Here is a 27,705-nt window from a genome sequence, read left to right on the forward strand (position 1 = left end):
CAGGATATGCCTTCCCACATGATAGCCCCCAGCATCTCTCTTTTCCAGACTTTCTTGAGGGGTCCCCTTACCATTGATCAAAATTCCCCCCAAACAATAGTAAAGCAGAACTAGCATTTTAAAACTGATCGAATTTCCTTTATTTCTCAATTGTTTCATTTTCCAGGTTTATTTGTACTCCACTGATTGCTTCTGAGCTGATGATAGAAAGTGAAGTGCTCTGACATTTGTAGAAATCAATGCATTAATAAATAAGGAAGTTTCATAATGTCTGATTTCTTCTAAATGAGACAGAACCATTATCACTACAAAGCCTCCCACATAAAGTATGTCCAATAGTGATTCATTGTGTAAACTCATCAAAGGTGTTTTTGTGAATAATCTTTCCTCAAAAGAAGAAAATAATCAAAGCTGAGTATCTTCATTAATAATTCAAAGAATATCTTCCTGGATTTCACTTACTAAGAGCACCTAGGGCTAAAAGCCTCCCAATCTCAGACCTAGAGAATGTTGGGCATCTTTCCTGGGGTGGGTCACTCCACTTGGGCATATAAGCTTTCAGGCACTGACCACATGGGTGGGGGAGAGGAAGAGTTCATATTGGAGGAACTTTCTGTTTTCTTTCTCCTGCTAAAGGTTTGCTTAAACCCAGGCCAAAGCCATAACCCAATGAATTTTGGGAGTGCTAAAGAGAAAGGGCAAATGGGAATCACTTAATTGTGGTAGTAGAAGAAACCCATTCTTCCTGGATTTCTCTCAAATATTATTCTTATTGGTTACCCCCTTAAGCCCCTATTTGTCTGCTATACTATACACAAATTCATTATTCATTCAATAGGCAAATATCAAGCACTTACTCTCTTAAGTGCTTGGGATACAATGGCAAAGCAAACGCATTTCCAAACTCCCTGAATGTTAAAGCAGTCAATAATCTTTATATAGGATTTCATAAATGCTAATCTAGTACCAGCCAGAAGAGATAGCTCAGTAGTGCAGTCAATAAAACACCAGATCTAGAGTCAAGAAGATTTGAATTCAAATGTGACCTCAGCCACTTACTAACTGTGATCATGAATAAGTCACTTAACCACTATTTGCCTCACTTCCTCAACTATAACTGAAGACACACTGGAGAAGGGAATGGCAAACCACTTTAGTATCTTTGCCAAGAAAATACGGGTTCACATAAAGTTAGATACAACTGAACAACAACCAGCTAGAATTTCAGTCTCTTGTTTTTGTTTTTTTTTTTTTTGGGGGGGGGGTTGCTCATATACTCTATTTTATAAATGAGAGAGAGTGAGAAAAGAAAGAGAGAGAGAAGAGAAGAGGAGAGGAGAGGAGAGGAGAGGAGAGGAGAGGAGAGGAGAGGAGAGGAGAGAATCGGAATATACTCTATTATTGAACAGAGTATATTTTATAACCAAACTAGAATACTGGCTACCCTATGTTTTTCTATCTCTTGTCATTCCCTGCACCAGGACTGCCCCTTCCTTGTTTCCATCTATACCTGCATACAGTAGGTGTTTAATAGAAGCCTATTGGATGATGGATTCAAGGCTCACCTTAAATTTCACCCATGAAGAAAGCCTTCCATGACCTTATCAACCACTAGTGATCTCTCTTCTACTTAAACTCATAGCATATGTTTGCACTTTTATGGGCTTCTTATATTCTAATTTGCTTTGTAGTTATCTGTGTATAGATTAATACAGAATATCTCAAAAAGTTTTAAGCTTTAATAGAAATGCACTAATACTTTTGGGACACCCTTAGATTGTAAATTCCATAAAGTCGGAGAAAATATTTATCTGTTTATCTTCTGCAGCACTGAGCTCAGTATATTGACCATAGGGCTTAATCAAAGTCTGTTGAACTTTATTTAATGTTAAACAATATAAGAGCAACACCAGCCAACTAACATTCAACATTAGCCTAAGAGACACTTCATCCAAAAAATAGCACATTTAGGAGAGAGTCAGGGGTGTACTAGAGTGAGCTAGCTCAGAGCTCAGAGCCAATTATTACATTTTCATTGTGAGCATTTACACTTCAGAGATAGGCAACTGCTACAAATCAGAGCTTGACTTAATGTTTTCTTGATTGTCTAGAATTAAGATAAGTGATGGAAAAATTGTTAGTACTAAAGATTAAACTTAAAAGTGCATTTTGAGTACATTTTTTTTTCTCCAGAGATTCACTTGTTAAACATTTACCAACATATCCCTGATATGTCTTTAGATCACTGCCTTTAAATATCTGAAGGGTTGTTATGAGTAAGAGGAATTAAAAACATTCTATACTTCTTCAGAAGGAAGTCTAAGATCATCTATGATAGTGATGATAATAGTTGGCATTTGTATAGCACTTTAAGGTTTTCAAAACACTTTGATTCTCATAACTACTGCTGAGGGAGTAGGTACTATTAGCACTGCCATTTCACAGATGAGGAAATTGAGTCTCAAAGCTGAGAGAGAATACAAAATAGGATCAACAACCAAAGAGATTTTGATAGGTAAGATTATTAGGCTGTATTTTGTAAGATGAAATTTAATAGAGATAAATGTAAAATCTTATTATACAGGTTGAAAAAATTTACCTCACAAATACAAGATACAGGAGGCAGAGTCAGACTGAAGTTTGCAGAAATTCTGGGAATTTGTCATGGGCTCACAGGGGCTAAATCCAGAAGACTCCTCCAAGGACTTCTAGTTCATAATCTTACATTTCAAATGAGGAAATTGAGGCTCAGGAAGAATACATGACTTGTCCAAAGTCACCAGAACAAGGATTTAAACCCAAATCCTCAGATTTCATAGAAAATGAATGAATGAATAGCTGAGTAAATGAGTTAGGGAATAAATAAATAAATGAATACATGTTAGAGAACAAGTGAAGGAATGAAAGAAAAAAACATTTTTAGGATAGGGAAGAATCATGAATTCATGGCTTATAAGGATCAAGTGAAAGAACTAGGGATGTTTAGTTTAGTGAAGGCAAGGAGAAGAAGGTAGAACAAAACTACTGTGCTCCAATATTTGAAGAGTGATAATAAGGGAAATAAAGTAGACTTGTCCTATTTGACCTCAGAGAAGAACCAGGGGCAATAGGCAGAAATTATAAAGAGGGTAGATTTAAGGATGTCACGGAAAACTTTTTCAAAATTAGAAATATTAATATAAGTGAAAAGGATGGCCTCAGGAGGCACTATGTTCTGTTTCACTGGAAGTCTTCCTTTTAAAACAGAATGGGTAGTTTTCTTTTTCATATATGGATTGTACTATATGACCCCAACTCCCCTATCAGTCTGTGATGCTGTAACTTTCTTGGTATCACAAAATCAGTGTCTGATGAAGGGAAATAAAATGTAAACATATGTTTAATATGCATTTAAAAACTATGGTTGAGTTCTTTTTCATTCATGTCCAACCCTTCTTGACCCCATTTGGAGTCAAAGATGCTGAAGTGGTTTGCCATTTCTTTCCCCAGTTTATTTTACAGATGAAGAAAACAAATAGGGTAAATAGGCAAATGGAGTGAGTGACTTGTCCAAAGTCACACAGCTAGTATTTGCACCAATTTAAACTCAGGAAGATGAGTCTTCCTGACTTCAGCTCAATTTTATAGCCACTGTGCCACCTAACTGCCCTACACAACCTATTTAATTTTACTTTAAAAAATTAAATGTTTTCAAAGGCCTTTGAACATTGCTCATAGGCAAACAAAGGCAATCTTTTTTTAAAGCCATTACACAGCAGAAAGTCACCACAAAATCACTTTGGCCTTCCCTACAACAAGGTAGAGTCAATAAAGTTTCACAGATGGAGCACTAACTAGACTCCTGTACCTAGAGTCAGAAAAACCAGAATTAAAGTCCAGTCTTAGATACTTACTAGCTGTGTGACATTTGTCAAGTTTCTTAATCTCTGTCTACCTCAATTTCTTTATCTATAAAATAAAAACAATAAAACCACCATCTCCCATGACTGCTTAATATAAATTAATATAAAGTATTTTGCAACCTTTAAAAACACTATGTAAATACTAATTACTTATTATTTTTATATTATTTTGTTATTTTATTATTCTTATTATTCACTATATGAAGAATGTCTGTCAATAAAAAACAAAACCACAAACCAGCTTAAATATAAAGACTAACACATTGGTCCTTTGAAGAAATCTTTCTTCTTCAGTTTCTGTAACTTAAAATAAAAATGCATCAGTATCACTTTCCAGAATTTCTTTTTTTCTTTCTGCTCCTAAGGGTTATTTTGGAGCTATCTCATTATTTCAACTCATTAAGTGGGAAGAGGAAGAAAGACAGAGATGGGTTATAAGTCTTTCTTAATCTTATCACTTTTTGGAAGCCCACTCTTAATCACCTCTCCAAGGCCAGACCCAAATATCCTTTGGCTATTGTTTCATACCAAGTAATTCACTACTTTTTTATAATTCTTTCTGGGCCCATGTCTAGCTAAGGCTAAGAGAGAAGTGGTAAGATGTCCAACTAGCTTACCAAATACTCTCAATAACAAAGGCTGATACTTCCTAGAGATTTCCTTGAATTGTAGAGGAGAGACCTCTAAAGAGCAGATGGAAGTACTCATGAGTAAATGAGTAAAATAGTAAAACTATTTTATTGCAAGGCACTTTCACAGGGAAATTATCTGCCTAAAGTTTTCTTCATTTGCTTAAGGCCACTTAGGTGGTGTGATGAGTTGAATGCTGGACATGGGACAAAAGACTTGAATTCAAATTCTGCCTTAGATATTGTGTGACCCTGAGCAAATTGCTTAACTCCTGTCAGCCTCAGTTTCCTTATCTGTAAAATGGGGGTGATATGAGGTTCTATCTCACAGAAATTTGTTTTGCTTAACTGTACCTTTTTGTAAAAGGCTTTGTTTTCTTGATTTCTCATTGTGAGGTGGGGGTAATAAAGGTGAGAGGGGAGAATTTGGACCTCAAAATTAAGAAGGCAAAAAGTCAAAAGTTAAATTTTTAAAATTAAAAAGTGGGGTATACTAGATGACCTCCCAAAACACCTTGCAGTTCTGAATCTGTGAACCTATGAATGCCTAGCAAAGGAAAATGACACTAAACTTTGAGTTTCTTTTTGTCTTTGGAGCCTCCTGTTGAGCTAGTTTCTAATCCTAGCCCTCTGAGAAGTCAGGCAATACAGTTGGTACTGAATTCCACTTAAAACTTTAATACTTTGGGAGGCCCAGTGTGCTCTCCTATGGAACTTGGAGAGGTGGATCAAATGACCTCTATAGCCGTCTCACTGAAGTACAATGTCTATTAGGAGGATTTGTAATCTCACTTGCCTCTTAAAATTATGCAATTTACTGCTACTAAGGAAGGCGTGTGGGATGAGTCTGGCAGCCTTTTTGACAGCATTTTAAAAGACAAAGATATATGCATGATGGGTTTATTTATATTAATTTTTTGATGTTCAAAGTATTAAGAGAATATACACTCCCAGGGAGCAAAATGTGATTTGAATTTCATCAAACTTGATCCAGTCTTGTCAGACTAGGCCTCTTTCCTCCAAGTGGACTCCCAATTGAGTCTTATATTTGCTGTTGCTTGTCCTTGGTTAGAACAAAGAAGTCCATCTAGGTGGCTACTTCAGACAAGTGCATGTCTTCACATTGTCCTTTGCTTTTAACATTAAGATAGCATGACTAGACACAGCATGACTAGCAGAATGAGCTATATTATTTTCATAGTGGTCTTTTTGCTCAAGCTTGTTATAATCACAATAAAGTAAGATGAATAAACATCCCCCACATTATTTCTCATTGCCCTTAGACATATGATAGAATCAGTTCTATCAGCTTCTCTATTTGCTTCTCCAAGGAGAATTTGTGACCCCTCCTTCCATTTGCCTACAATTTCTTTTGTCTTATGGTTTCATTTATAGGAAGACTATCAAGATTAGTGTGATTTTTTTCTTCTGATAGTACATCCTCTTATTGGTCATTGGACAAGGTTCTCATATTTAGAGAACCAATAGCTAATCAACATCTTGTAGATAGCCTAAAACTGCATTATTAGCAGTATCCTTTGCTCCTTTCTCTGTCATTATTACATTTACTTTAAAAGTGGACATGTGTCCATGTTCCATACATTTTCTTTGTTTCATGGACTGCCATGGCCAAAAGCTGAGTGGCAAAGTATAAAGAGCATTGGTCTTAAGATCAGAGGTCTTGAGTACTTAGCCTGACTCTGCACCAAAGTATTTACTACCTGTATGACCAGGGACTTTTTAGACCATCTCTCTGTATCTCAGTCTCATCATCTATGAAATAAGGAGGTTGGGCCAAATAGCTTCCAAGGGCCTTCCAATTATAAATTGATGATCCTAAGCATAGCATTCTATTCTGGTTTTGTAATCATTCTCAAAGCCTTTACAAACTGACAGAACCTAAGGAAGTTTATACTTCACTGACCCTGCCTTTAAGAACCCAGATTCTCCCCAATGATTCTAACATCCTTTCCAAGGCTAAGGTCCCATGATTATCGCTTACGCTAAGGTCAAACACAGGCAGCAGAACTTATGAGTGATATCATTTTTTACAAAATATTTAGACTTTTTTCATGTACTTACATATCTTATCTCTCTTACTTAAGGACAAAGTCCTTTAAGGAAAGTGTGATATTTTATTCCCATATGCATGTTTTCCAGTATCTAGCACAATGTCTTGTAAGTATTGGCCACTCAAAATACTTTTGAGGAATGAAAGAATGAGTAAATAAATTAACCTTTATTAGTTCTTTTCTTTACCTCCAGGTGCCAAGGTCACCTTTGCCCCAGGCCCAATGAACTCCCTGCCAAATAGAACTGATATCCCTTCTGCCATAAAGATCCAGAAAGGGATGCTGTCACTCATTTACATTGATTAAGGAAGTTAAGTATACTCAGGAATACTTACACAGTTTTGTTGTTCAGTCCTTTCAGTTGTACTCTGGATTATGTCATTTGAAGTTTTCTTAACAAAAGATACAAAACTGGTTTGCCTTTTCTTTCTCCAGCTCACTTTACAGATGAGAAAACAGAGGAAAACAGGCTTAGGATCATGCAGCTAGGAAATGTCTAAGGCTAGATTTGAACTCAGGAAATTAACTCACTCTAAAACTCTTATCTACTATGCCACCCAGCTGCTCAATATTTAAATATGAAATTAAATAATTTTAAATAAATAAATTGAATTAAATTTATTAATTTAATAAAAATTAAAGAGGAGACAAGGATATTTTGCAGAAGTCTTCACTAATTATAATCTACATTGCAATTCAGGAAATATTAGGGGAAGAAATGGTCTCAGTAGCAACATTAAAGTTCAAGTATTTGTCAATCAAAACAATCAAAGATGTGACAAAATTTATTTCATATACAATGTCTTTTTTAAGAGGCTGAAAGTTTGAATTTAATGGTATAAGGCATTTGGGAATGTTGACACAAGAATTATAGAAAGAAAGTATTAGAAATATTCCTATTTCTGACATGTAAATCAATCACAATTGCTCATGGTCAAAGTGGACCGTTCTCTTTTTATTTTAATTTTTTAAATTAATTTTATAATTATAACATTTTTGACAGTACATATGCATAGGTAATTTTTTACAACATTGTCCCTTGTACTTTCTTCTGTTCCGAATTTTTCCCCTCCTTCCCTCCACCCTCTCCCCTAGATGGCAGGCATTCCCATACATATTAAATATCTTATAGTATATCCTAGGTACAATATATATGTGCAGAACCGAATTTTGTTGTTGTTGTTGTTGTTGTTGTTGTTGTTGTTGTTGCAAAGGAAGAATTGGATTCAGAAGGTAAAAATAACCTGGGGAGAAAAACAAAAAATGCTAACAGTTTACACTCATTTCCCAGTGTTCCTTCTATGGGTATAGCTGGTTCTGTCCATCATTAATCAATTGGAATTGGATTAGCTCTTCTCTATGTTGAAGATATAAAGTGGACCATTCTCAATAACATTATGACTTTTCAATAATTGCACAGAGTTCCATATAAAAACATTGAAGACTTTTGCTTCTAGATTCCTGATCCTCCTCCTACAATGTCACATATTCTCATACTTCTTCCTGATGGCAACAAAAAATCACTGACCACAGTAATCTAATACTAGTACTGGATTGTACCGCTAGTACTAGTACTAGATGGGGTGTCTATATCAAAAGCCTTGGGATTCAGTAAAAGCAAATACTTTGAAGAGAACACAGGAAAGCAGTGAATTTCTATCCAGCAGAATGTAAGCTCCTTGAGGGCAGGAATTGTATTTGTGTCTATATGCCTAGTAACTCTAACATAGAGCTAGTGTTTAATAAATAATTAAATTTCATTAAATTGAAGCTTCCTTCCTATCCCCTGGTAAGACCAATTGATTTTATCGAAACCCTATTTAGATTTGTTTCTAATTCAGTGTCTAATTCACTTCAATGGTTGCTAAACATAGTAGTGAGTATATAATCCCCAGTTGTGTTGCCTACATATGCTAAACCACCTTTTTCTTCAGAAGCAATTACTCTTTCCCTTAACTGAGTTAGCTTACAGACATTGTGAAAGAAAAGGAAATTCAAAGGTTCTCTAATTTTTTTTTTCCTTAGGGAATAAAACTGAAGGTAGTAAAATGGTGGGACAAGAGGGTTTGCTGTTCTAAGGATTTTTATAAACTGATCTTCAAAACCACCTGCATTCACCAGATCTCATCTACATTTCAGCATGCTCCCCACCTACCATACCATTCCTCTTTGGCCACATGGCTGAGCACACAGCTAGTGTCCATGCTGCATCGAGGGTAGCAACTGGGAAATAGTCCCTTTCCTTTACCTATGGGGTCAAGTTAGAGAAGATGCCATTCCAATTCCCATGTATAAATGAGCAAAATTCCTTGGAAAGTGGGACCGGGCTACAGATTAATGGGATCCTGACCCTCAAAGCAGCATCTCCATTTGAAAAACAAAGTGAATGTTGTTATTTTTAAAGAATAGGATTGGTAAAATGTTTTCTTACTTTCTCCTAGACATCACCGGCTGGTATTATCAGTATCAGAGAGGTAAATGTAAATTCATTTGACTACCTTCTCATATACCATCACTAAAAAAACTTCTTTGTCAAGTGTACACATACATATTAATTATGATCATTAGTAGCCTCTCTTTATGAGTCCTTTGTTAACAAGCCTCACCATGGCCTTCAGGGAAGGCTTTTTCAGAGTGGGAAGAAAGAGGCATCATAAAGAAACAGGAGCATCTGAAGGGATGTTCACCAGCATGCTCATTGGCTATACTTCAGCAAAATATACTTTATTCCTGATTCCAGTAAGTATATAGAAGGCAAGAAAAAGCAGGAAACTAAACCAGCAAGTTTATTTCCAGATCTAACTCACTACAAGTAAAACTGAGTCATTAAAATTTTTTCTAGGGCCAAGTGGAGTCACTCTAAGCTGTTTGAATTTACAGTAGCCAGAATCATGGAATCTTAGAGTTGAAAAGCACTTTAGAAGATATCTAGTCCAACCTCTCCACCAATGCAAGAATTCCTCTTTTTTATGTCAAATACAAATAGAAATTGTGATAATAGAGAATTGCTTAATTTTTCTGTGCTTCAGTTTCCTCATATTTCAAATGGAAATAAATAAGAATATATGCATTATTACCTCACAGGGGTTTTGTGAGGATGAAAGAGTAATGGTGTGAAAGTTCTTTGATAAATCAATAGAGCTGGCCAAGAATGGCACATCCCTACAGTCCCTGCTGCTGAGAAGGCAGGATCACTTGGATCCACTTAGTGGCAGTTCTGAACAGCAGTGTGTTAAACTGATCAGTTATCTAATCTAAATCTGACACTGATATGATTAGCACCAAGAGTGAAGAACACTTCATTCTGCTAAGGAATGGTGAACTGCTCCCGTGTCAATATGCAGTGGGTTTAGGTCTGTGTGTCTTTGCACTTCCAGCCTGGACAAAATAATTAATTAATAATTAATAATGATTAATAAATAATTAAATTTCATTGAATTGACCTAGTTTCAAAAAAATCTATAGAACTATACAAATGTAAGATAGTGTTACTCTCATCTCATTATGATTGCAATTAAAAACTTCTTTGTCATAGTCCAGGTTCCCTCTCAGCTTACAGGATGGCCCATTAATACATTAAAATGCCCTTCTGTTCTTAGAGATGTCTTTTACAAGCTCTGCAGGGAAAAAAAAATCCTGAAAATCAGAATCATGTTTAACCCCACTTCCTCCTCCCACTGACTAGAGGAATTTGGGAACTTCTAGACCCTCTGTGGCAAATCTGAAGAAACTGAGGGGATTGTGAAGGAGGAAGATTGAGATGGGAGACCTTTGAAATCCCTTCTAAAATCCTTATAGAAGATAAAAACTGATGAGAAATTGAAGAGGAGACATTTTTCATTCTCTGCGAGGGAGAGGGCAATATTAGTAATGGCAATTCCTCCCTCAGGCACTAAAACATTCTGAGAATCCAGCTGCATGTAAGCTAGATGACTAAACAAATCATACAACACTAGGCAAAAGGGTTAAAAATGAAGTTCCCCCAAAAGGCTGATGGTCAATAGTCAAATAAAAATTTAGATAAGTTGGTTTGGCATAGAAATTGATCCAGCCTCTCAGACAGTAAACAAATCATTTATTAATAAAGCCCAGTTCAGCCTTAATGAAGTGGGTCTAATATTTGATATTTCAATAATTACTTTGTACATTTTTAATAAAAGCCCATGGTAAGCAGCCATTGCTTTGGAAACAGAAATAATCTCTCAAACTTGCTCAGCTATGCAGTAACAAATAGGGTGCCTATGCTTACATTGCCCAGATGTCCAAAGAAAACTGCTTTCTATGAAATTAGACATCATTCAGACTAGAAATTAGGTATTATTAAGGAAATTTGGGCTGCCTTCATGATTTCTAGATAGGATAGAAACTTAGAAGTGGTGATTAAACACAAAAACCAAAAAAGAGAAAGTGATTCTTCCTTAGAGAAGCAGTATCTGGTTTTTCTTATTTATAAAGTTAACACTTTACTTTCCCCACTTTTTAATTATAATGTAAATCTCTTCTTCTTTCTTGTGATTCTAGCTAATGGTCTATAAACGAAAAACTTACTTTGACATATCAGATAAAAGCAAAAGAAAGGAAGGAGATCAATTCTGGAGGAAGTTGACAATAAAGAGGAACATTTATTAGGAGATTATAGATCAATAACATCTAAAAATGCACTCACTAAAGATGTCCTCAGATCTATAAAATAAGAGGGCTTTTATTTTTTTTTTAACTAATGACTTGTTCAACTTTTGGTTAAATTTTATTTTAAAATCACTTGAATTTAAAACATTTTAAGTGGCCCTTTAATTTACTAAAATATTATCTGATGATCAGCAATATTTCAGTAATACAACTTGAGCTTTCAACTCCAACTATAGGAATAATTAAGGACATCAAGAAATATGGAAAAATCTGACCTTTTCTTATCTTGGGTGGTCCTGGATAGGGACTGGCAGTCTAATATCACTGAAACTGCTTTGTGAACAAGTCCCTCAGTAAATCAGTACTTTTTTTCTACAATTTATATCTATTTTTAAGGAGTTGTTCAGATTATTGGGAGGTTAAATAACTTGTCCTGATTGACACAGTTAATATGTATCAGAGGCAAGATTTAAACCCAGGTCTTCCTGGCTTTAAGACCAATTCTCAATCAGCAATGCCATCATGCTTCTTGTGTATGAATAATGGGACTTATTTGTCTATGGTAATCTGCTTTCTTTTCACTAGGAATAAAGCAGGATGTTTTCACACAGTGAATATGATGGCAGTTTTGAATTGTGCAATGCTCACAAAGAGGCTTAAATTATTCTGACCTACCTTTGGAAAATTACAAAATTTTAATTCCTTCAATATGGACTCTAAGAAGAAAAACTCACTTTGACATACCAGTTTTTGTTGAATAAGAGTAATAAAATGGAAAGGAGTTAATTTCACAGGAAATTGAAAATTCAATAGATAAATCTATACTTAATAGGAAACGATAGGATAACCCAAAATACCTGTACTCAGAAAGGATGTCCTCAGAACTATGTATACTTGTATTGTAGTTGCTTATCATGAGTGAATGTTCACAGGTAACTTGCCATGTCACTATTTTTTTCAGCCCAGATTTATAGGTTAAATATGCTGATTTGGTGATGTTCATACAACAGCTATTAGAGACAGTTTAGGTAGCTAATTAATTCTTTTTGCAGAAAATTCATAAAATATCTGGAAATTCTCAGAGGAAGATGCTTATAGCCCTTCAGGAAGCTGTCCTCAACCCATAGCATTCAGTGGAGTGGCAGTTATTTCTGTTTATATTCAATCCTCAAGATAGTTATTCTTCCATACAATAAAATTTCATTAATTTGCACTCCACTCAATTGGAATTTGGAATAGACTGATATGCAGTATACTGGTAAACAACTTGGAATACACTGACATTGTATAACCAGAGGGGTAGCTAGTGGAAAGAGCCAGGCTTGGATTTGAGAAAACCTGAGTTCAAATCCAGCCATAGACACCTAACCCTTCTCTGCCTCAGTTTCCCTATCTATAAAATAAAGCTAATAAAAATTTGCTACTTCTCAGGGTTGTTGCGAGTAAAAAATAAGATAATTATAAAGTGCTTAGCACAATGACTTGACACATGGTAAGCACTATATTAATATTATTATTATTACTATGTCCTTTCTACAGAGTGTAAATTAGTAGTATGAATAAGGTTATATAGAAGGTTACATTAATGCATTTTAAGATTACTGTATATCACCTTGCAGGATTTTGGAAGTATCCATTTATATATAGTGAAGACAGTAGTCATAAACATTCTTACCAGTTTATTAATTAAGTTTAAATTGTTGCTTAAAAGTAATAAAGTTGCATTTATTTTAAAACTTTGCTGAATCTGAGCATGTCTCAGTTTCTCTTACAGCTATTAGAGTTCCAAACAGTGAAATCTTATCAAATTGTTAAAATCTTTTTATTATTTGGGATGTGGGAATAGAGGTTGGGTATTTACTCTTCCATGGTTGAAGCTTCAATCATACAACTAGACCAGATATTTAAAGAGATTTTCATGATTGGGTAGAGTCAAATTCTAAAAAAAGTAGAAAATAAGTTTTAATATGAGGTAAAGTCATGTTACAATGAAAAGGCCTTTGGAATCAAAAGTCTTGATTTCAAATGCCATTTCAGATGCTTATTACTTATGTGACATTACATAAGTCATTTAACCTCTCCAGGCCCCCATCTATAAAATAAGGCAGGGTATATAGGAAGGGGAGGTTGGACTAGATTGCATTAGAGGACCCCTTCCGATTCTACAACTGTGATTTTAGAATTCTACTTTCACTTGGTATGAACTGGCTGAAATAGATGGTCTTAGAAGTTTGGTGGGGATGTACAGAGTACACAGCCTCATGTGAGCCAAGGGTCCAAGAAACCAATAGAAAAGATATCAGAGACTATGCTTCATTAACCTGGGTCTTATACATCATTGAACCAAGGACTTTGTGATTGTGATACAATTACCACTAGGGTCCTGTAATCTCTATTCATAGACATCCTAGAATATTTGCTACCCTTCAGTCAGTATTACCTTGTCTCACCACCAATTATCATGAATACCTAAAATCCTTCTCTTCCTCTTTCCTTCCTCCTTCCAAACTATAAATATCGAAAGGAAGATATTCACCCGCATTAGCTACAGTTTAAATCATCATTCAGAGATAATTTCCAGTCATTTAGATGGGTTACTATCAGAGTAGATTGCAGATACAATCAGATCATGGATTCCTTGAAGTCCTAGAGGACTGAAGTCACTGATAAATCTAGAATGTCACCAAAGTCTCCAATATTGTCTACTCTGGTTCCAGATAAAATTGAGGATGAGCTGGAGATGACCATGGTGTGCCATCGGCCGGAAGGACTGGAACAGCTTGAGGCACAGACCAACTTCACCAAGAGAGAGCTTCAAGTCCTGTACAGAGGCTTTAAAAATGTAAGAACCAAGGGTCTCTTCAATCAGGGTTAAACACTTCTGTGGGAGCCATCACTGAAGTCCTCCTCCTATATATGGGTTAGATGTGACCCTGAATTCTTGAAGGTTATGCCACAGGAGTCCATGCTCTAGTAGGTCCTACCAAACTGGGAAGCCTTCTGGTTTCAGCCACAAGGATGGTCTCTCCGAGAAAAGTCCATCACCAGCTCAGTCTGGCTCATTTCCAAGCAAGTCATAGCTTTCAAAAGTCCATTCTTAAAAATTCAGGAATATTGCAGTAACATTAAATTTGGTTAACATATAACACCATTAGCCCTAGCTAGTGGAGAAGCATCTGGGATGGAGGAGTGCATTTCAGGAGGATAGATAAAGATACAAAGGGGGACGTGGAGAAAGAAGAGTATCAAAGATCAACTTTGTATTCCAATGTTAACTTCATTTATCTCAACCCCTCCTCAATCAGTCAAGAAGTAGTTTCAGTCTTCTGGCTTCCAACAAATTGCTTGTTTTAGTAATGCTAAAACCTGACAGTTCCTTGACATTTTTGACTTTTAAAATTTTATTATAGATAGGTTTCTTAATCTTATTTAGTTGTTTATCCATCCTGTCCCATAGGGAGCAGTAATGACCTTATAATGCATTGTGATCAATGCAATATAGGCTGGTAATACCAAGCACAACATCTGCTTGCCCAGGGATTGGGATGAAAATCCAACCTGAGGAATGGAAATCAGCTCTATCCCAATCCACATGCAATCTTCTCAGCCTGTCACCTGTGCAGAGAATATTCAGATAGCACACAGACACTCTTTCTCTCTTCTCCCAAACAGGAGTGTCCCAGTGGGGTGGTTAATGAAGAAACATTCAAACAGATATACTCCCAGTTTTTCCCACATGGAGGTAAGTTGAACTGAGTGGTGGGAGGCAGAAGGAAGTAACATTTTGCAAGTTTTTAAGAGATTCTACTCTTCCTGTTGAGAGGAGATGCTCTCCAAGTACAATACGTTGTAGTATCAAGTAAATATGGTAATACATATATATATATATATATATATTCCTTCTTGATTCCTTAACTCTTCCCTTGCCAAAGATATGGGATTATCTTCACAGCAAAAAGTTCTTAATAGAAGAAGTCCTTCCCCAAGTTATTTCTTATAGTGTTATGTCTTCTTTCACCTCCTAATAAAAATATTCTTTCTTGTTTTTCAGATGCAAGCATGTATGCTCATTATCTCTTCAATGCCTTTGATACCACACAGACGGGTTCTGTAAAGTTTGAGGTATGGGCATTTTTACCACTGACAGGAAACTTAGAGCACTTTTCTTCATTTTATAGAATAATAAGAATCTGAGGTCTTATAAACTAAAATTACCTTTAGCACAGATTCCTAGTGAAAGTGCTAGAACTAGAACTTGACTTCTTGGCAATGAATGCTCAGGCTGACCTGCCACCTTTCCCTCAAACTCCCCTCTAGATGACTCTGGAAGAGAATGTGAGTCTGATGACTTTGTGCAACTCTGCTTCACTTAAATGCAGTTCATGCACAAGTCAACTCATCATCCTGTGATACCATTAGTCCTTTTTGAAAAGGTATTATTGGACTAACTCTTTTCCATTGGTTCTAAAACCAGACTACATCTTATTGAAATTATAATGACTACCTTGGATACACACACACAAAAAAAAAATTCATCTCTAAACTAGACCCAGAAAATTGATGTGATAGAAAAATAGTTAGAAATTAGAAGATATCAATTTAACATCTATTCCTGCCACTTACTAGCTACGTGATTCTTGGCAAATCATTTTTGTTCATCTGAATTTCAGTTTCATAGAATCTTAGAGCTTAAAGGGATAACAAAGCTATCTAATTCAGTTCATACCCTTCCAAGAATTCTCTCAAGAATTACCCCAGCAAGTCCTCATCCAGCTTACACTTGGAGACCTAAAGGTGATAGTAAATAGATTACTTCCAAAGGCAGCCAATTATATTTTATGTAGTTCTAATTATTAGTATTTTTCTTTTCATTTAGCCTAAATTTACCCATTTGCTACTTCTTCCTATTACTCTATGTCTTTTGGGGCCAAAAAGAACACATCTAATCACTCTCCCACACAATAGCTCTTCAAATATTGAAGAAAGTTATTATATTTCCTCCTAAATCTTCTTTTCTCCATCATAGAAGCCTCCATAGAACAATATAACAAACTTGGGGTCAAGTCCTTTATCTGATACTACTTGTGTGTACTGGTATTTTCCTTTCCTGGACCTCGGTTTTCTTATCTATAAAATGGGAGTTGGACTAGATAGCCTCCAAGATCTCTTCTAATTTTTAATTTATGATCCTATGAACTTATAAAATGGATATCATAATATTTGCCCTAAGTAGATCAAGGGATCATTACAAGGATTAAATGAGATAATAATATATATGCTTTATGAATTGTAAAGCATGTAAAAGTAAATAGTCATTACATTTGTTTTTATTATTAATATGTCTTCTTTCTCCTGCTTTCACTGATCTTTCCTATAACTCAAAAAGTGTGGATTCATTCTAGCAAACTGGGTTATTCTGATCCATGAATAAATTATTAAGTATTTATTAAGCAGCTACTATGTGCAAAGCACTGTGCTAAGCACCAAAGATACAAATAGAAAACAAATTCAGAGATCTTGAAGTCATGAGGGTTGCCACAAAGATGAGTTTTCTTCCCAAGAATCATTTGATCAAAAAATTTTAATAAAATTAAATTATAAAAATTTTAAGAAGAATCATTTGGTCTTTAGTTCATTCATTTATTATCAGGCACTGAATGCTCTCTCAGTTAACATGCATATCACTGTGCTTTTGTGGTTAATGTGTTGCTTTTCTAGTGATGTTCCTTGTGGCTTCCATTTCTTAACAGGATTTTGTAACTGCTCTTTCAATTTTGCTGAGAGGAACAGTCCATGAAAAACTGAGGTGGACATTCAATTTGTATGACATCAATAAGGATGGCTATATAAATAAAGAGGTAAGTATCCTGGGGCCCAAGGGCAGAACTTCAGTAGGTCTTGAATTTAAGAATAACAATTTACAAGCACCTAATTAAAAGTAAAAACAACTAGGGTTCTAAAGGTAGAAGTGCCCTAAGGAAAGTCTGCAAGAGAAGGGGAATGTTCTTTTGGGGAGAAGAGTGAGGGCTCTTGGAAAATGTGCAAAATTTATCTTCTCATCTCCCAAACCTCCCTACTGCCCCTTTTTAAAAAATAATTTTTCCCCCTCAATTACAGCAAAAGCAATTTTTAACATTCAGGTTTTTTGTTGTTTTTTTTAAAGTTTGGAGTTCCAAATTCTGTCTTTTCTTTCCTCCCTTCCCTCAAGAAGCAATCTGATATAGATTATTCATTCTGCTCCCTTTTCTAACAGTTTTGTTCTCTCCCTTCCCATAATATTAACCTTGTCTCAAACAAGGATCTTATAGATTCCTTTACACCTGAGTATAATTACTTTAAGTATTGTCCTCCCAGGTTGATTTGCATTGAGAGTCAGTAAGGTATATTGAGAAAACCCCTGGATTTGGAATCCAAAGACCTGGATTCAAATACCAGATTTGTTACTTACTGTCTCTTTGACTTAGGGCAATTTATTTCACAGTTTACACGACTGCCTTCTAAAATGAGAGGTTGGGGCTTAGGTCTTTTCTAGCTCTAAATCTATGATTCCTTAATTTTAATGAAGGATTAAAGAAACGAAGTTATTAATGGTAGGATTTCAGGAAGCAACTAACTAGTGGGTAGAAAAATCTTATATCTGAATGATCTCAAAGCTACATCTCAAAGGCAACCACTTATTCCATCTATTTTTTTGTTTGTTTTAATTTCAACAGTATTTTATTTTTCCTATTACATGTAAACATGGTTTTCAACATTCATTTTGGTAAGATTTTGAGATCAAGATTTTTTTCTCTCACCCTTCTTTATTTCCCCTAAGGCAGGAAGCAATTCAGTGTTGTTATTTATGTGCAATCATTTTAAATGTATTTTTATATTAGTCATGTTGTAAAAAATAAGTAAATAAATCGAAACAAAAGAGGAAAAACCACAAGAAAAAAAGCAAAAATTGAAAAGATGAAAATACTATCTACATTCAATTCGTAGTTCTACCCCTGAATGCTGGTTGCATTTTCTATACTGAGTCTATTGGAATTGTCTTGAATCACTGAACAGCTAAGAGCTAAATCTATCATAGCTGATCATCAGACAATATTACTGACACTAGTACTATGTTCTTCTGGTTCTGCTCATTTCACTCAGCATCAGTTGATGTAAGTCTCTCCAGGCCTTTCTGAAATCATCCTGCTGGTCATTTCTTACAGAACAATAATATTCCACAATATTCATATACCACAATTTATTCAGTCATTCTCCAGCTCATGGGCATCCACTCAGATTCCAGTTTCTTAGTAGAGACACTGCCGGATGAAAGAGCATATTTCACTTATTTATAAAGTCAACCAAGGGAGACAACAAAATGTTCAGCAGACAAGCCCTCTCCTGTATACAATGCTCCTTTCCATACGTGATGTCTTTTCATCCTCACAACATTCATGTAAGGCAGATGGTTGGAGATAGTGTGAGGGGACTGAAGGCATGCTATGTTTGAAGTGAATAAAGAGATCTGGATTCAAATCTAAGTTCTACCATTTGTGTTGTTCAGTTGTTTGTCATGGCCAACTCTTTGTGACCCATTCGGGGTTTTCTTGGCAGATTTACCAAAGTGGTTGCAATTTCCTTCTCTAGCCCATTTTATAGATGAGGAAACTGAGTCAAACAGAGTTAAGTGACTTGTCCAGGGTCACACAGCTGGCAAGTGCCAGAAGTCACATTTGAACTCAGAAAGATAAATTTCTGACTACAGGTCAATCACTCTGGCACCACCTAGTGGCTTCCTACTACCACTTACCACCTAGCATCTTTTCTCTGAGTTTCAAATGCATCTTTAAAACGAAGAACTTGAATTAAATGACCTCTGTAATTCTTTCCTCTAGATCTATGACCCTATGGACATTTTAATCATTTATCTCATTTTACAATAAGGAAACTAAACTCGTGGAAAAGTTGAATCGCTTGCCTAAGTTTGGCTATCTACAAGTGACAAAAACAGGACATCAGTCTGGCCCCTGACATGAAGTCCAAGGTCCTTTTCCATTACAACATATAGTAGTGGAAGGATCTGTCTTCTGCTTAAACTGAGGTCAAAATGAAATCTGTCTCTGGGCCTCTACCTCTTTAAGCTCCTATTTAAGGGTCAGGCAACAGAACAGGCCCAGAAGAGATATGAAAGGATTTGTGATTTTCTATGAAGCATAATCCTGTTCATGTTAAATATTCTCTAGGAAAGGAATCACAATAACCTACTTTAAATTCTGCTCAAGAATATTTAAAATGCTGCATAATTATCCTGTTATTAAATCAGCTGCTGATGGGCCTGGTGCCTTTCCGCTACTATTCATGACAAAGGAAAATAAAGCCATTATTCATAAATGCTCAGGCAGAAACATTTCCCTTTTTTGACTGTATCTTTCCATCTCACCCTCTCTTGTGCTCACCCACCAAAGATTAGTCCAACAAAGAGGGCCTTCGCTCACTGCAGAAGAATTGTCAAGTCAGGGAGAAAGTGAGATAACAGACACAGAGAGTGGGAAAATTCCATTGCCATAGATTGATTTCTAAACCAAAATGATTAGAAATATGTTTTAATACCCCAAGGCTCAACTGGAAAAAAAAAGTCAAGTAATTAGAAAAAGATCTGTCTTCCTGCTTGGGGACTGAATTCTCTCTAGCACTGAAACACATTTCTGGGCTCCTTTCCCTTATTAGTTCCATAAGCAATAGTGTTCTACCAGAAGTTAGGATAAATTCAAGAAAAACATATTGGACTTTTGCGTCAGATGACCAAATTCCAATTCTGGATCTTTCAATGACATATTATATTGCCTTCAACCTCCCACTCTCCATCAACCTATTACTGCAAAATGGGAAGAAATCCCCCATTCTCTGCATCTTTCTCCAGAAGACAAAATGAACAAGAAGTCTCTTGACTTCTTGATCTGTTCCACAAAGAAAGGAAACTGAACTTCCTTGTCTCCAAGTGTTATGTCTGGGGTGAATCTGTGTAGAGATTTATATACTAAAGCAGGGATTCTTAAACTTTTTCCACTTGCAACCCTTTTTTTTTTTTACCTGAGAAAGTTTTATGTGACTCCAAGTATATGAGTATATAAAATAGGTATGCAAATCACTTACTGATAATAAATCCTAATTTTGCAACTCCCATTTTTACTTGTGAGACTCTATATGGAGTTGCAAACCACAGTTTAAGAAGCTGGGATTTAGGGAACTTTTACTACCTACTGCTTGAGTGATTTGAGTAAATAATTCCTCTTTTCTGAACTTCAATTTCCTTATAAGTATAATGAGAAGTTTGAGCTAGATGGCTTTGAAGATTATTTTTAGCTCTAATTATTTACACAGAAAGCTGTATTATGTATTCTAAATAGATTTGCTAAAGAATCATCTGTGGCCAGCATAAACTTCAAAAGGTATTTAGTCCAACCCTTCTCACTTTATAGATGAGAAAAACTGAGATCCAGAGAAGGCATTTGCATAAGGTCACATGGCAAAGTCAGGATTTGAAATGACAGACCTCAGAAGAGGTAAAGGGATTGAGAAACAGGCAATGTGAAAATCAGTTGAAAGAAGGAGATATGAGGATAGAATCATTCAATCTAGAACCTGGAAGGAAACTCATATTAACCAGGAATCACTTGTACAAGATTCCTAACAAGTGGTCATACAACTTGTACTAGGAGATTTTTCTTAAGGAAGAACTTACTTTGATCAATTGTGCTGGACGTGGCTCTTTTCAACAATGAGATTCCAAAAGACTTAGGATGGAAAGTACCATCCACATCCAGAGAGAGAATTATGGAGACTCAGGATCAAAGCACAGTGTTTTCACTTGTTGTTGTTGTTGTTTGCTTGCTTGTTTGTTTTTTTTTTTTCTTTCTCATGTTTTTTTTCCCTTTTTGATCTGATTTTTCTTGTGCAGCATGACAAATATGGAAATGTGTTTTTAAAATTGCACATGTTTAAACTATATCAGATTGCTTTCTGTCTAGGAAAGGGAGAAAAATTTGGAATACAAGATTTTGCAAAGGAGAATGTTGAAAATTATCTTTGCATGTATTTGGAAAAAATTAAAATTATTTTAAAAATTAAAAAAGAAGTGAACTCATTTCTGGTCAAAGATTTTCTTTCCACTTTCATATGGCCATAATTAAGAAACTTTTCCTGTCAACCTCAAACCTACATTTTCCTTTTAGTAACTAATAATACTAGTAGCTAGAATTTATATAATGTGTACTATGCCAGGCATTGTTCTAAAAGCTTTACTATAATGTTGGGTTAGCTTTCTGGAGTTCCTTCAGACCAGCCTTAGTCTCAGCAGTATAGACACCACAAGAATGGTCAGGAATAGAGTCTAAAGTCTTTATTCTAACCCTGTCTTAATCTTAATGGAGGAGGCAAGAGAGCCATCAGGAGGATGGTCAAAAATGGAATATCTCATTTCCAGTCCTTTTCAGCCTTTAAATACCTTATTACAATTACATCATTACATCATACTGATTATGTGTGAACTAGAGAACCATTACATCTCCAAGCTAAGTACTAAGTATATGTAAACTAGAGAACCATCATCTCATCAATTCCACTGAGTTAACACCTTGTTGTAAGTATCCTTGTTTCAAGTATACTTATCCAGAGTTCTAGCCCTTTATACTCTACAAATATTATCTCCTTTGATTCTCATCACAACAGATAGATAAATGCTATTATTATCCTCATTTTATTGCTTTTCTTTTTGCCTTTGGAATTAAGGAAATAAAATAAGTCTAACCTTTTTTTTTTTTTTTTCACATCAAGACACTGAAATAGTTGAATACAGCAATCATATCCTCTTCCAGTCTTCTCTTCTCCAAGCTACACATTTTTGGTCCTTCAACCAGTTCTTTTAAGATCCCAGTCCTCTTTCAGGCAAATTCTAAAACATGGTACCTAGAACTGAACACAATTTTCCAGAAAGTACTTGCCCCAAGGAGAAAATAATAGCTATATTACTGTGGATAGACCACTGGTTCTGAAGTCAGAAGATCCAAGTTCAAATTTTGCCTGATGCTTACTACTTATATGAGCATAAGCAAGAAGTCACAACCTCTCCGGTGTACACTTTTCCCATCTATAAAATGAAAAAATTGGACTGAACAGCCTGTCAGGTGCCTTCCATGATGCTTTAAAATGCTCTCTTTCTGGACATTACACATTTCTCAAGAATTACACTGGGTTTTTTGGCTACCAGGTGACCCTAACTTATATTGGCTTCAGACTAGAGACAATTTGCACAGACTGTTGACTAGCCATGTCTCCCCCATCTTATCATTGGGAAGATGATTCTTTTTTAACACAATTACAGAACTTTTCTCTAATACATTTTAAATTTCATTTTATTCACTTTAACCCTTTGGTCCAACCTGTTGAAATGTCAAAATGGAAATCTATCATCCAGGGAAGGATAACTATCCTTCCAAACTTTGTGTTGTTGAAACATTTGTCAGGCAAACCATCTATGCTTTTAATAATTTGCTAAGAAAATGTTGGATGGTACAAGGCTGGGGACAGATCTGAAACATTCCACTAAAGACTTCTCCCCAAGATGATAACAACTCACTAATGTCTACTCTTTAGGTCTACTTATTCAATTAGTTTCAAATCCATCTAGTCAATATCTTCTATTTAATCCATAAATGTAAAAGTACTATGTAAAAGTACTTTACAGAAATCTCTGTATATTTATGCTACCAAAAAAGAGATTAGTCTGGTGTGACTTCTTTATAAAACCATGATGGCTTTTAGCCCTTAGACTGCGATCTCCTTAAGATCAGGCACTGTCTTTTGCCTTCTTTTTCCCTAGCACTTAATAAAGTGTTTGACATATAGTAGATTCTTAATAAATGTTAATTGATTTTTAGTGATCACTGTTGGCTTTTCTATGTGTCCAATTCTTTAATAATGTCCAATTCTAGGATGTTTTTTAACCAATAGTAGAAATTAAGCACACTATTCTAGTTTGCAAAAACATATCTTTTTTTCTTTATTTGAAAATTGGAACAATATTTGCTCTTGTCCAGGCCTAAAACACTCCAAGAGTTTCAAAGATGATTGCTAATGTTTTATCAATCATATCTTCCCATTATTTTAAAAACTTAGGATGTTGTTTGTTGTGGCAATTTCATTGAGGAGAGCTGCAGACAAACTTTCTCATCTTTGGCTCTTATGCCCCTGCTAAATATTATTTTTTCTAGTACTTCCAAATCCAAATATCATTCTACTTAGAAAAGAGAGAAAATTAAAGCAGCTAAACCATCTCAGCATAGCCTGTTGTCATGATCCTATCTACCTGGAGCAATAGCTTTATCAGTCTTTGAATTCATTCTTCACCAGCCTGGTTTGTCCTGAGCTTCAATATTCCTGATACAATTTTCATGGGACCATGTTTGTTTTTTTTCCTATTTATCTCAATAATTTATGCTTATTTCTATTTTCTGTACATTTTTTAAACCCTAATTTTGTTGACGAAGAACCTCTGCATCTGCCCTAGTCTCTGTAGGCAGCATCTACCTTCTACTACACCAGAATTATCTCTTCTCATTATGTCAGAAATGCAGAATTTTCCATCCTTCTTGGGCTGACTTCCTCTTCAATATATTTGCCCACCAGATCTTTATTCTTTCTCAAATCATTTAGACATCTCTTCTCCAATGTAAAGATCCTTCCAAATTCACAACTTTATTCTTCTCTTTTATAATGGAATGGTTGTTTATTGTCAAGATTACTATTATTTCTACTTCAGAAACCTTTAATTTTAAATGTAATCCTTAAAATGGGCAAAAGGTAGAAAAAGCCTTTCTTCCATAGGCCAGGATTATAATCAGACCTTCTGGGCTTCTACAAAATGGCACATGTGGAGTCATAAGCTAATTTAGGCTGTGTCTGTGCCAAGAGATGTACCTATAGCAAGCCAGGAATTTGCCATTGTGGAGTCATGAGGGATGAAATACATTTGTCAACGAGATAGTATTGTGAATAGTGATTCCAGAATCAGGAAGACTAATTTTCATGAGTTCAAATCTGGCCTCAGACACTTAATAGCTGTGTGATTCTGGGCATGTCATTTAATCCTGTTTGCCTCAATTTCCTTTTCTGTAAACTGGAGAAAGAAACCATTCCAGAATCTTTTCAAGAAAACTTCAAAAATAAAAACTGACATCAAAATCAAAGTTGGAATACTGTATCTCCAAGATAGAAACACATTTATTTAAATGCTGATATTATAAATATTTATCATACTTTGATAAATTGTTTTCAATCAAGAAAAAAAAAAAAAAGAAAACCTCAAATGGAATCACAAAGGATACAACTGGAATGACTGAACAAAAACAACAGGTTTTGTTTTAACAAGACTTTAACAAATTTAACAGTTTACAAAGTACATTTTTATCCATTACTTTATTTTCATCCTCACAAGAAGTCTGTAGGGGCAGATATTATTTTTGATATGTCAAGAGAAGAAACAGCTTCAGAGAAATTATATATTTTACTCAAGGTCACATAGCTATTGAGTGGCAGACCCAGAATTAAATTTCCATTCCAATGGGCCTGCCTTCTTCTTTAAAAGTAGGAGCTCAAGCTAAATCATAAGTCAAATGTCAGAATAGACAGTATTTATAGGATTAATCTCAAAATAAACTCCCACAATACTGAATCCTCAAAACTTCTTTACCAAACAGTGAACAAAATCTCATTTTGTTTTAGAAGTTTTCCTATTTAAACAACTTTAAAATACTTTGTAAGTCAGTGAGATAGCTTGGCTGGGTAGGGTGACACTATGAATCATCTAATCAAGGAATTATGGATTCAAGGAGCTCCTAATAGATCAAGTCACAAAAAAATAACAAAAAAAAACAAAAAAACAAAAAACAAAAAAAAACCCTTTCATTCCACCCCATCCACCTCTACTAAGACTTGGGGGCTGGAAATAGAAAACAACTGTTAAAGATAAGGCTACTATATCTTGAATGTGAACTAGAGAAAATACCAGATAAACCTAGAGAATGAATAAGTAATTCAGTATATAAAACGAATGTCAATAAAAGCTTTAAGAAAGTTAGTCTAATATAGATGAAGAAACTGATGAATTGAATGATTTTAGGGGCATAAGGAAAATTATCCTGACTTAAATTATCTTCCTTCTTCCACCTACCTCACTGATCCCTAAAATTCCATCATTAACAATTCATTTCTTTGCATTAAACTCTTGTGTTTCTAAGAGTGTGGCTGCTAATATGCAACTATTTTTGAGAGCCATAACATGCTAAACTCATAACAAATTACTGGGATTAGCTTGCCTTCCTACAGCAAAAGAAAAGTGGAAGTTGTTGTTCAGTCCAGTCTGACTCTTTGTGACCCTATATGGGGGTTTCTTGGCATTGATCCTGGAGTAGTTTGCCATTTTCCTTACCATGTTTATACATGAGGAATCTGAAGCAAACAAGATTAAGTGACTTGTGCAGGCTCACACAACTAATAAGAGTCTGAGGCCAGATTTGAACACAAAGAGGAGTCTTACTAACCCCATGTCAAGCAATTTATGAACTACACCATTTAGCTAGAGAAGAGTCTAGAAAAGAGTGTGGCAGTGAGAGAAAAATAAATAAGAATGAGGGAAAGAAAGAGAAAAAGCCAACTTGATCTACCTCATGACTGTATTCACAACTGTCAATGGAAGCCAGATTTCAGCTTTAGGAAGGCATAGACACCATCTTGAAAAGTCAAAACAATTCAGTGAAGAGAGAGAAAAAAGAAAGTTTACTAGATCTAATCCCCTGATGGCAAACTCAAGAGATCAAGATTAAAGACTTTTGGTGATCCTGACTCTGGCTGATTTCTGGGAAGACAGAGTTCCAGCAGTTATCATCTTAGTTCTCATGTTCTATGTTTTTGTGCTCCTGCTGCAGGAGATGATAGATATCGTCAAGGCCATTTATGACATGATGGGGAAATACACTTATCCTGTGCTCAAAGATGACACTCCAAGACAACATGTAGATGTGTTTTTCCAGGTAAGTTCACCTTCCTAGTATCCTTAGCACAAGCTGTGATAATCTCCAATGGCTCCTTGCTGTAATCCATAAACAAGTATATATTGAGTGCCTACTGTGCCATATGGCGTACTAAGTAAACTTGGGAGGATACCAAGAGAAATGGGAGAAGCAGTCCCTGCCCTCATGTGGCTCACTGTAGAGTCTCTGGAAGATTCTACCCATACTGGAAAGGTTTCAAGCATGATCCTGGTGATAGATTTCTCTTTTCCTAGGATCAGCCTTGCTAAGTAGCAATAGCTCAACACTGATAGGCTGGCTACTTGGTGAACAATTTGGTAATAGAACTCCTTGAAAAAGAAAAATACAGAATTTTTCCTTTTCCTGCATAACTCTCAATTATATTTCTAGTAACAGTGGCTTAGTACTGGGAAAGGTAGAAGAAGGAGCTAAGAAATGCACTTTAATAGTACAGTTATTTTTTAAATTTAAATTTATTTATTTAAAACAAATACAAAAGAGAAGGAAAAAACATTGCCATGTGCACAGCAGAACATGAGAAAATTCAAAATATGAAACAATAAATTTCCATTTCAAGAAAGCCTATATAAGAAATACTACACATTGTATTCATAGTTGTCTATCTTTGCTTTGCTCCCTTGTAGATTTTTCTTTTGTTCTCGGTTATACATTCCAGTTTCAAATATTAACTTAACTGTTGGCAATAAAAACGTGAGATCTTCATCTAATAACTAGTGAATTCATGTGCTAGTGAAGAAACTTAATCATATGACTATTATCATAATTTTTTTTCCAGTCATGTCTGACTCTTCATGACCCCATCTAGGGTCATTTTAGCAAAGATTTAACAGATGAGGAATTGAGTCATGTAAGGTCAAGTGACTTACCCAGAATCACATAGCTAATAAGTGTCTGAGGTCAGATTTGAAGTCAGAACAAATCCTCTTCCTGACCCCAGGCCTGACACTTCATTAATTGCATTCCCTAGCTGCCCTCTCACCATAAACAAAATGAGAAGACCAAAAAAAAAAAAAAAAAATCATTAAAAGGAAGGATATAGCTCACAGGTTCTCTATGAAGAAGCAAATAAAGGAATTGACTTTATTTTCTATCTAAAATAACAAGAAACCCTATTTCATAGGATATTTGGGTATGTCATAGTAATGTACACAGAAAGAGAATGAAAAAAAAAAAGAATCACAAAGATAAATGTAGGTTAAATACTAGTATCTGTTATAGAGAATAAAGAGGTAGAATAAGTTTAATTATAAGTTTAATTAATAAGAATTTAATATGACTCTTCAAATTAAATCAGAATATGTTTTAGCACTTGGTTATTTCAATGAAAAGGCAAGCAAAGGGAAGAAAGATAAAAATGGAAAATATATATCCGTGGCATATGGAAATA

General features: G+C 35.2%; 1 protein-coding gene across 5 annotated transcripts in view; it reads left to right on the forward strand.

Annotated features, from left to right (window-relative positions):
- The window catches only part of KCNIP1 (potassium voltage-gated channel interacting protein 1), a 346,617-nt gene that overhangs the window by 314,305 nt on the left and 4,607 nt on the right, over window positions 1–27,705 (forward strand). For 4 of the 5 annotated variants that reach the window (XM_074292050.1, XM_074292046.1, XM_074292049.1 and 1 more), the window contains exons 2-6: window positions 13,950–14,074; window positions 14,905–14,974; window positions 15,284–15,354; window positions 16,983–17,090; window positions 26,193–26,297. In XM_074292050.1, coding sequence (XP_074148151.1) covers window positions 13,950–14,074; window positions 14,905–14,974; window positions 15,284–15,354; window positions 16,983–17,090; window positions 26,193–26,297 — 479 coding nt within the window. Of the gene's footprint in view, window positions 1–9,044; window positions 9,078–13,949; window positions 14,075–14,904; window positions 14,975–15,283; window positions 15,355–16,982; window positions 17,091–26,192; window positions 26,298–27,705 lie in introns of all 5 variants that reach the window. The other variant, XM_074292047.1, reaches the window with a different exon arrangement.

Source organism: Sminthopsis crassicaudata, chromosome 2 (assembly GCF_048593235.1).
Source record: "Sminthopsis crassicaudata isolate SCR6 chromosome 2, ASM4859323v1, whole genome shotgun sequence".
NCBI lineage: Eukaryota > Metazoa > Chordata > Mammalia > Dasyuromorphia > Dasyuridae > Sminthopsis > Sminthopsis crassicaudata.